This window comes from Capsicum annuum, chromosome 11, assembly GCF_002878395.1.
Source record: "Capsicum annuum cultivar UCD-10X-F1 chromosome 11, UCD10Xv1.1, whole genome shotgun sequence".
In the NCBI taxonomy this organism is placed as follows: Eukaryota; Viridiplantae; Streptophyta; class Magnoliopsida; order Solanales; family Solanaceae; genus Capsicum; species Capsicum annuum.
In genome coordinates this window covers 200,019,931-200,031,636 of record NC_061121.1, presented here as the reverse complement: position 1 = coordinate 200,031,636, position 11,706 = coordinate 200,019,931, and the positions used below count along the sequence as shown (strand labels likewise).

General features: G+C 34.0%; 1 protein-coding gene across 1 annotated transcript; it reads left to right on the top strand.

The window, feature by feature from the left end:
* Positions 1-3,795: 3,795 nt before the first annotated feature.
* Positions 3,796-8,064, top strand: LOC107855748 (THO complex subunit 4A). The gene is made up of 5 exons (XM_016700753.2): positions 3,796-4,078; positions 4,197-4,349; positions 5,449-5,517; positions 5,595-5,779; positions 7,609-8,064. The coding sequence occupies exons 1-5, from the start codon at positions 3,899-3,901 to the stop codon at positions 7,781-7,783; spliced, it is 762 nt and encodes a 253-aa protein (XP_016556239.1). The 5' UTR covers positions 3,796-3,898; the 3' UTR covers positions 7,784-8,064.
* Positions 8,065-11,706: the final 3,642 nt, after the last annotated feature.

Here is an 11,706-nt window from a genome sequence, read left to right as displayed (position 1 = left end):
TTAAAAATATAAAGTTAAAAGTCCAACAACAAAATTAATAATTACTTGATATATTAAAATTTATTATTTTATAAAAATTAATCAATACTGAAATTGTTCTTTTTATATCAAAACATGTAAACAATTAAAATTACAGTTTGTTATTAAGTATGAATTGTAATTTCACTATTAATAATTATTTTTAATATTTCATTGACTTTGAACTATGTTAATTTTATACAATAGAAATTAATTAATTTAATATGAACAAATTAATATTTTTGTAATCATAAAAAAAATATTTCGCGCATCGCGCGGGTACGTATACTAGTTATGTTCTGTAACCTGTCTTCTATGTTAAACCTCAACTTCTTATGATTCATGATTTCTTAAAACAAATTAAACACTAGAATAGTCCCTGACTACTATCACATATTATAAAGCACTAAAACATGAAGAATTAAAAATACCATTCCTGGTAACTAGAATAAAACTAGGAAGGATGGTTTAAATAATAGGCAATGTGCTTGATAGAAAGTATTCAGAGTTAATATCAAATGTTTACTCTAACTTATACTATAGCACAATTCTAACTAAAAATAAATCATTAGGCAACAAAGATGCATAAGAGAAAAAATTACCAAGCACAAAAAAATCAATTCCATTTAATGAAACCGAAACAACTAAAGGAAAGCTGGAACAGGAGAATGCTTGAGTATTTTATGGGTGAAGGAAGGGTAAATGTAAATTAACGTGACACTACACGATTTTCATAGTTTATCTTATAATGAACATGATTTAGCAAAAAGAAAAAGAAAATCACTTGAAAATCGCTTGATATTTATATAGCGTAGCAGAGAAGAAGCTAAAAGAGATGTGAGATCTTGGATAATCACTGGACAATCCTAAAGCATGTAGGAAAATATAAGATTTCAACATCTTTAAACTAAGAAAAGCTTCTAGCAGAACTGAAGCATCAAAGAGATCGGAGACAGAAAGATTCAGAGTATTTTACGGGTGAAGAATGAGATGGGAATAAACAACGAACACCATAATACGTTTTTCTTTATCGTCCGACATTTAGTAAAACCGCCCGTTTATCCTATACTCTCCTTAGCAGTTAAAAACAATCAATTAGACTAATCTTTAAATCAAGTTCGATCAAGAAACTAAAGTATTATAAAAGATTAAATTATCAGAGATCAATATAAAAAACAAACTCTAAATATAATAATAGCCTGGGGTTAGGGGTATACCAATAATTATGGTAAAATTATTTGGTTTTTTCGAGAATTGAATGTTCTCAATGCACAAAGTACATATGCTTTTTAGCTAGATATTTATATGAATGAGCAAATTTGATTAAAGTTTGATTTTAAAATTTTATTACATCAATTTTTTATTTCATTCTATGATTTATATATTATTATTATTATTATTATTATTATTATTATTATTATTTTATTTTTTACTTATTTTCTTTAAAGAAAATTAAAAGTATCATTGATAATGATGATCGAAGAATATATAATCCTTTTTCTATTATTATTAATTATAATAAATGACAAATGAATCACATTACAAGATTAAATTATTTATTACCATGTGGTGGATTTTTTCATATATAGTGATTTAGTTTATGAAATAATTGTTAAATTCATTTTTGTTTGATGTTTTAAAGTAATATTTAAATTATTTAAGTAATATGTGATTATTTAATATTTTTTAATGTATCTATATATATAAATATTGATTGAAAATTTTATTTAATGAAATAAAAATAAAATTTTAATTAAAAATATCATAATAGATATTTAAAATAAATTTTCTCTATAAAATGCTTTTAGTAGTAAAAGTCATTGATGCATGTCTTTTTTGGTCATTTATCTATAAAAAGTACTTCTTGAAAAAATTACTCAAACGCAATCTGTTTATTAATAATATTTTTAAAACTAATTTATCAAAACCAAATTAAGTATTTTTAAAAGCATTAAAAATTATTTTATAAAAATATTTGTCAGATTTTTTTTTTCTATTAATTGAGCCATTTTTGGACACAATGAAGGAAGGAGCCAAACTTGGAATGTTTCTCAATTGCGTATATTTGAGCCTTATAAATTTGAGTAAAGGCCCAAAATCATACATTATCTTTGCCTTAAACACAAAATAATACATATTCTTTCAACTAGAGCACTAATAGTCCTTTTTATTTAGTTAAGTGGTGTATTTTTATTCATAACCAGTCAAATCACCTTTCTATCACACTTATTTTTCCCTAAAAAAAAAAACCCTCACCTGCAAAATGTTGTTGACAAGGGCTTGAATCAGTTTGAGTCTTGCGATTTTCTGTGTCACTAGTCACTGTGATTTAGTCATAAGGGCGTAAGTTGATGGGGATCTCCTGTGTTCATGGACTGAATACACAGCCAATGAGGGAGGAAAAAATATATTTCAATAAACACAAGAACTCCGAGATCAGCCTCTTCACCAACAACTGGTCGACGAGGACGAACCAAGTATATTTGGGTTGCATACCATAAGCAATAGAAGGAAGCAATTACCCACATCAACTTGACAGAGTTGGTAACTCGTAACTTGAGCAGTTTCAGTGGCTTCGCTCCACAAGATACTTGCGACCCAAAAATAATACGTTAACGGCGGAGCAAGCAACTGAAACGAACGTAAAATATCATTGACTAATCCATCAGTAAACACCTGTTGATGTAAATAAAGTCAGCTATCAAGCAACAACATAAAACGCAAACCATAACAACAGCATCTGGATTTATTGGTGTGCGACCTTTCCACCAACCTGTGCTCAATATCCAAGTGTATTGAGGGAACATATTTTAATTTATACACGTCCTGACTTCTGTTATTCTCTATTCCTAGTCCTTTTACTCTTCATTCTGTCAAACATCCTCATCTTTAGAAACGAGTTCTTTTGCTCTTCATTCTGTCAGACGTCTTTGCATATCTGGTATGTATTTTGGTCCATTCGAGTTGATTCTATCTGCTATTTTCTTGATAAGAAGCTCCCTAAATTTGTTGTATATGGATATTCAAGTTCTTAGTGATTTGACTTTTTTCTTTCTCTATTGTGAAAGTTATTTGTGGTTTTCTTGGCGGAGACAAGAAAATGCTCAGACTAAATTGCAACTTTCTGTTAGTATAATGCTTATTGTTTAGGCATTGGAGGTTATCACTGTTTTCTTGTTAGACAAAACATTTTGTGAAGTTAATTAGTGGACTTTGTATGTCTTACTCGTTTTTATACTTAGTAAAGTCGAAAAGTTGTTCTTTTAGGTGGCAACCTTTTACGATTATGTTCCTATCCCAAAATCTCTTCAAGTGGAACGTTTCACAAATATGACATTTAATCACCTCAAAGAAGTTAACTCGGAAGGTTTTGTAGTCTAAGAGCCTAAGTTGCAGCGTATAAAGCTTCTTTTAGACAAAATCTTCGATGCTAATGAAAATTCTAACCAAACTCTACTGACCTGCTGAAAATTCTGAAATCACCTAACGTAGAAGTTGATGTCATCTTTGATCTTCATGAGTCTTATCAGACCATGAAATTAATAGATTGAAACAATTATTGATGCAGTGATACAGAGAAGTCTGAATTGTTGATGCAGCGTCGATGCCTCAAGGCTTATTTGATGTGTTTTTGCATTGATTTCCTTTGTTTAATGGTGCTCGTATTTACCTGATATGAAGATGAGAAGCTTCTGTTAAAAAAATTAACGGTATTAAAATTGTGTCTAAAAATGCAACACTTTTTAAACAAAAAAAAACTATTAGTGAAGCAAACGATAATATATGGTTTAGTGCCTTTATAAATTTATTAAAAAGGATTCAAACGGAAATCCCCTTTCTTCAAACCCTAACGCTTTCCTCTTCTTCCTTCAAACGAAAAATGGCTGAGGCAGCTTTGGACATGACTCTCGATGATCTCATCAAGAAGAATAAGACCGCCGCCGGAGGTAAACCTCGCGGCCGAGGTCGCGGCGCCGCCTCCGCAACCTCCGGTGGTGGCCCTTCTCGCCGGTTTCCTAATCGTTCCGCTAACCGAGCTGCACCTTATTCAACCGCCAAGGTCGAACCTTTTCTTTGTTTAAATTGAAAAAGTGGAATTTCTTTTTCCCGGATTATTTCGGTTCTTCGTTTGTGGATAAAATTGTTGTATCTGATCCAAGTTAATGATGGCGGTTCAGGCTCCTGAAGCGGCGTGGAATTATAATATGTTCGCGGCTGATCAAGCGGTCCCCTTTGGACAAGGTGGTGGTCGGGCTTCGTCTTCTATAGAGACTGGGACAAAGCTCTACATCTCCAATCTTGATTACGGCGTCTCCAATGAGGATATCAAGGTACTCCCTCTGTTCACTTTTACTTGTCCAATATTCCAAGAATAGATTTTTTATTTTTACTTGTCACTTTTAATCGTATCAAGAAAAGACAATTGTCTTTTTCTTGTTTTACCCTCAACATTAATTAATTATTTCCCAAATCATTTCCCAAGACCTAAGACGATAAAGCAATTAATATGGATGTTAATGGTATAATACTCATATTAATCATTGCTTCGCAAGAGGCGTACCAAGTTCTAAAGTGGGAAAGTAAAAGTAAGAGAGGGAGTAGCTTTTTTCCCCTATTTGGTAACTGTGGTTATGTTATTTGTTGGGAGATTTTATGGATGAGTGAGATTTTGGTAACCTATAATTGTCTTCTTTGGTATTGGAATCGAACAGGCCAGAATAGAGAGATTAGTTTGGGATTGAGCGTACTCTTTAATTTTGAAAGTATTGTGTTTTTCTTTTCTTTTGCTTCCGTAGTCTCTTTTGGTTACACTGTTACGATTTGTTGTCAATGTCTTGACCTTTTGTGTGCACCTGTTATATTCGTTGTTTAAATGCAATTGTCCTCATAGTTAATCCGAGTGAGGAGATACAACAACATCAACATTCCCATTGCGGTGTCCCATGAAGTGAAGTCAGGGGAGGGTAGTGTAGTGTGTACGCAGACCTATCTCGAACTCAGACATAGAGAGGCTGTTTCCTATAGACCCTCGGGTCAAGAAAGACAGTCCAAAGAAGTCCTGAAAAAGAACTAGCGGAAGTACAAGAAAAAACAGACCATATCAGATAGTAACGGAACAAAAAACTACAACAAAGCAATGCACTGATCGAGGTACAAGAGACCATAGATACTAACAGGAATCGAAGGACAAGAAACTACTCTGACTACTAATACGATAAAAAGGAGTTGTGAAAGAAACTAATTGAGTTTTTGTAGCTGATATCATGTCATCTCCCTTTTTCTGCCTATAAGGAAGCTTGTTTTTCTAGGAGTTTGTAGGATGTACTTGCATTGGTGTATGAAAAAGATGTATTTCAAAGTAGTGTGTGTAATGTCTTTTGAAAGTTTATTCATTTGCCACCAACAGTATGTTTATGTATTTAATTGCAGGAGCTCTTTTCAGAAATTGGTGACCTGAAACGCTATGCTATTCATTATGATAGGAGCGGGAGATCAAAGGTATTTTGTTGCCCTAGATATGCACTCTAAAGGAAAATAATGTTGCTTGGCTGAGATTAATGGAACTGCTTCTTCAGGGAACAGCCGAGGTGGTTTTCTCACGTAGACAAGATGCAATAACTGGTGTTAAAAGGTTCAACAATGTTCAGCTTGATGGGAAGCCAATGAAGATTGAAATTGTTGGAACCAACATTGTCACTCCTACTGCTCCTTTTCCCAATGGTGCTTTTGGTTTTGGAGATACTAATGGAGTTCCTAGAAGGTATGTACCTGGATATTCACCACGATATTTGTTAAATTGGTTCAAAATTTTGTTCGAAATTTTCTACTTAGCTATTTGATGGTAAATGAAAAATAAGTTTTTGATGAGATTTGAGACATCTAGCTAAGTGCTAAGTGCTAACTGTTTTTATATGCTTTTTTTAATGTGCTTTATTCTATATACCAACTATTTGTAAATTTCTTTTACACGCTCACACCGGCTCCTAAGAAAGGTCATGCAAAGAAGTAGTATATATATTTTAGCCTGGAGCACATTTTTGTTTGTAATTTCTGGCTGCTACTTCTGGCAGCAAGTTTTAAAGCAATTTTACATGGTAACTGTAGACCAGCAGTAGTGAAAAATTCATGCATCTATGAACGAAGAGGAGAAATTAGCTAGTTTGGTCCGAGTCATCTGTCTCTTGAGCCGTGGGTCTTTTGGAAACAAACTCTCTACTTCTTCGGAGGTAGCGGTATGGACTACGTACATTTTACCTTCCCCAGACCCCACTTTGTGGGAATTCACTTCTTGTTGTGGTGGTGGTGGTGGTGGTCCGAGTCTTCTGTCGTAAGTGAGATTAATTAATGAATTAGCGAAAACTGATAAATGTGTGGTTGGTGTCAAAGACTTGTATTAGAGTTGGTCATGTTGATAGATAGATCATACAGAAGTATTAGTGAAACACTGTCGTGCAAAGGTATCAGGGAGAGCAAAGCTTTGTTTGGCTGCAGGAAAGGAGAAAATTGAGTAAAACGTGAACATTTCCTTTGTTTGGACAAGGGTTTGGAGAGGTCAATTGTTTTGAGGAGAAAATTTATGGGTCAAGAGAATATTGTCTCATTTTCTCTTTCCTCTTCTATTTTGCATACCAAGCATCATTTCTTTCGCTTCTCTTCTGAGGGGTTTTAAACTAAAGGATTAAGGATATTCAGTAAAGGAATTCAAGAAGATCTGTGAACCGAATACATAGGTTGAAGGCGTGAAGTAGATTGTTGTTTTAATCTTTTTTCCTGAAACTGAATTATGGAAAGTTATTTCAAAAAAATAATACCTCGACTTAATTCTTTTAGTTCCTACTTCATTAGTTTCCATGTGTTAGCGTCAACTGTCTTTAGTATATCGAGCACCAGAAGCATTCTTTTTAAATTAAATCAGATGCTCCAAAGGGACAATTATTGAAGTATTGAAGAGGCACTGTATTGGAAGTTCTTTTTTGGTATTTGCACAAGGAATTAATTCCAATGTTTGGTCCCTTGAGGCGGCGTGCCTTTGTGTTACAACTGTTGGGTACTTTGCCGTCCTGAGGGATACAAAAGTACCTCACTGTATATTAGACAAAGTGTTATTGCATAAACAAAGTCATTATGCTTTAAGGAAGTTAGTGAAGAATTGAAATTGTTGCACTTGAGAAAAGACTATTCATGAAATGAGGTACAAAAATATGTTGGATTTATTGTAGGACGACTTCTGTGCTTAGGGGTTAATGTAATAATGTCTTCAGTTTGAAAACCTCAAGACTTCCCTATCTGGTTTAGCGTCCCCTCCCACTTCTGTACTTGATTAAATGAACAATATGCTGACAACTGTTAGTACTCACTCTGCTGATTGATTGGTCAGTGATTTAGCTTGAATGATGGAAAAAATGTCCTGAATAACTTAATAACTCAAGTTTTAGTACTGTTTGTTTTAAATTTCCAATTGAGTTATTCATTTGGTTTCTTCCTCTCTTTTGATGCTGTTTAATGTAGTTATATGATTTAATTGGATTCTGAATGTGGAATAATTTCCATTCAAAACGTTCTAAACATATTTCATATGTGATAAAACAGTGGTCAAGCAAGAGGTGGCGGTTTTGGGAGGTCGCGGGGTGGTAGAGGACGTGGTCGTGGATTTCGAGGAGGCAACAGGGGACGGGGGAGAGGAGGCCATGGTGAAAAGCTATCGGCAGAAGATCTAGATGCTGATTTGATGAAATATCATACAGAAGCAATGGAGACGAGCTGATGGGTCTGGTATTTGTGTTTGCCACTTTATCCATTGCTTAGTGGAGCCACCCCACAGACTCTCTGTACTTTAGCCTTTTCTTTTCAAGTTGCAAGAAAGAGTACTTGTTGGAAGATTTTTAGTTTCGAGAAAGGAAGTACTCATAGGAAGATTTTAATTGTACCTGTGTGGGAATTGAACTTCTTTATAATTTCCCTTGATTTGGGTCTCTGACTTGGATGGAGTGATGTAATCTACTCAACTCTTTAGTTTATTTAAGAGGTGGATGATTAGAGTAGAAATGCTAATCCTCAGCCCATTCCACGACAAGGCTTTGCCGATGGTGGCAGATGCCAGTTGAAGGTGGTGGCCTATGTCCTGAAGTCGATAATGTGGTCATCACAATTATGAGGTAGTTTTTGTCACTTTATTCTTTGTACCCTGGTTTCACAATTGCAGTCCCTGTACAATTAGCTTTCTCTTAAGTTTCTATCTAGTCATGTCCTTGTTTTATAATAAGCTTTAAACAGCTGTTGATTTAGGAAGCAGGTAATGGGATCATAATTGGGTGACTTAGCTGAATCCTCTGAATGAATTATGTCTTGTTGCAAATATGTGGGAGGAGTAAGGCTGAACTTGCAGATTGCTCATTGGCTGATGATACGTTGATGTCGCAGGAGAAGAGGCTTCATCCTCATTCTGTGAACATAACGTTTGACTGAAGTAACATTCTGCATTTCTACAGCTTTACAGAACTTGTGTTTGTCTCGGTTATGTGCATTTGTCTTAAATGCTACTTCCAATAGTGGCTCTCTTGGAATTTCTTCAAGTCTGGAGCTTCATACAACATTGCATATTAGTCTATTTCTAATTTAAGTTCAGTCATTGCAATGCCCTAGCAATATGATAGTTGGAGATCTTTTTAGATCATTGAAATAGCTATGTGTGCTTCGAAGATCATATTTTCTTCTTAGCTCTAATCATTGTCATGACGTTTCCTGATATTACGATTAGGTGCTAAGGGACAATGTAAATTAGCTTCCTTGTATGCTGCTCATCTGCTGGGTGAAATTTTAACTGACATCTTTTGAATGGCTATGGTGTTATTGAGGGTGTGTGAACCCCTTAATGCCTGAAAATTATGTACCGAGATAGCGAAGGTGGCTTATGGATCATCAGTGGATCCCTCTGAGGATGTCGTAGCATACAGGGTTTGCTTTCGGGAGAAACACATGCAGTCTTGTGCTTTCCTTTTTGATTGGCTTCGTATGCAGGGGCAGAGCCACCAAACCCAGTAGCTTGTGGCTCAAGTCTTGTTTTTGGATTTAGAAGTTTATTATAGATACAATTATGCTATTCAGAACATAATAAGCAAAAATAATTATGGTGCATAGCCGGTGATTTTGAATAGAGATTGAGGCAATGAACACTGAATTACTTGTCTCTGTTGGTGGGGGCTACTTTTTCATCCTTTGCATCGAGTCCTGTCTATAACTGGGAAATAAAAATTTGTAAACCTTGACTATTCCACTAAGTACCTGCAAACAAATTTTGTGAGACTTATCACTAATTATGCTCGAAGACCTTGACTATTCCACTAAGTACCTGCAAACAAATTTTATGAGACTCATCACTAACTCTCCATAACTCTAGTTTAAACTAAGTCAAGCAAATAGGCAAGGCAAGTGGCATTTACCCTTTTTAATAGGTTAGAGTTGAAAATAGAAACCTTCAAGAATCTCAAGCACAGCTAACTGCAGGGGTGAATTTACATTAAAAATCAGGAACGTAAATTTTTGGTCTTTTTATGAAACTAGATATTTTATGTATATAATTTCTAAAATTAGTATGATAATACCTTTGGCACCCATTTTACAAGAACGCTAAATAACGCACTTGGTTAAAGGTCGAGTTATTTATCTTGAAGCTTGGGATGAATTTCACTAAATATACATATTTATTTTTTTTAGTGGTGCACCCATGTTTTAGAAATACGAAAATCATCTCCGCAGATAAGAGAGACACAAATATACATTAGCTTCGAATTGTGCTAAGTTAGCAATCTACTTACATGCGAATGTATATTCAACCACACAATAAAGAATTAATAAGTGAAGGCATCAAATGATCTTTTATTTTGTTAAATAAATTCATAAAATAAGCACAACTCGAATCTATTTCCATTATTGTCTAAATAACTCCCATATATGTTAACAAACGATTTCGTCCCAATCTTAAATTAATTAAAATCAGTTATATGAATCGTTATTAATTATGTTCACCAGTACAACCTTGACATTATAACACACAGGTAATTAAACGGTGCAACAACTAATAATTCTGACAATTTGTTAATATTCACAAATATAGGGATAAAAAAATACATAATTTCTTTTTGAAGTTTTTTTTTGGGGGTTTTCATCCGATGTCCGGTATCCGCATTGGAGCTCGACTAATCCAGATTCGTGCCGGGTAAGGCCCCATTCTGGGGATAGCACTCCTACCAAGGATTTTTTCATACCCAGAGTTCGAACCCGAAACCTCTGATTAAGGAAGGAGCAGCTCTATCCACTATACCACATCCTTTGATGGTTTTGAAGGTTCAATATGACAGACCAAAATATTATTAGCTCTCGTACAATTCTCTTTTATTAGGAGATATTAAATTATTAATAGGTATAGGCACCATCTAGCTAGTTGGGATCGTAATCTTCCTAGCTGACTAATAAGTGAAATTTGTGACTCCTCTTAGACTAGCTGACTTTATAAATAAAATGCAAAGCTTTGAAGGAGGAAAAAGAAACGTGGTTGCATTTCATTATGTTGTAAAGTAAAATTAGGTAATGACATTTGAACTTTCGGTTAGTGGTTTCATTATGTTTCTATCCACCATTTCATTAGTGGTTGTGTTCAACCTTTGGCCAGCTAAAATTTTGCACAATACATGCGACTTGGTACTTTGAGTTATTTGTTGATAGGTTTGTGCTCTTCTTCTATGATGGTTTCTTTGCCACCTCTACCCCAAGAAAAAAGTGACACCGTCGATATTCATCTCTTTTCTTGCTATAGAGATCCCGATTCGAGGGAATTTGTGCAATTTTGTTTCCAAAGTGCGTCCTGCCTTTGTTTTCCTTTTCTTTGTCCCTAGATTCTTTTAAGGAGAACGGCAAAAAATGATATAAGAAATTCACCAATGATAATAACGAAATTATTTAATGGGGGTTGATTAACTAAATTCAATGTAAAATATAAACAATTCGATGTAAAACACGTTTTTTAATTTGATTTCAACTCACATTTATGACTTCCGACTTTAAATGTGCGCATAAGCCCTCAAACTTGTATTTATATGGTATATAATATATAGAGGACTTCATGTAGAACAAAATTGGTCATAGGCCCTCAAACTTGTATTTATATGGTATATAATATATAGAGGACTTCATGTAGAACAAAATTGGTCATCTAGAATGTCACAAAGTGCGCATGTGTCTATTCTTTATTTTATATAAGTTTAAATGTCAACATTTATACACCCATTGTTGAAGGGTATATATGAAAGTTGAAGGACACATTTGTATATTATGTCTAAAATAAACTCTTTTCATTTCAATTCAAAGGATGCTTCATTTCAATTCAAAGGATTCGAAGCATGAGACCCAAAATATTTGATTTTGACTATAAATTTTGGTAAAATTTAACACATTCGTGAATTGGACATAGAAAGTAACACTACAAGTTAACATGACCAACGAATTAAGATATCAAAAGAAGAAAATTTTAATCAAAAAAACTATTTAAACTTTAGGTTGAATACATAAGTGGTCTGCTAATTTTTTCCATTTAAATGTCTCAACTATATGCATTACCTATTGAACACCTAATGTATATTCAAAGTGTGTCTATCAAACACTCTATACAAAATCTCTCAAAAAATTAACGCA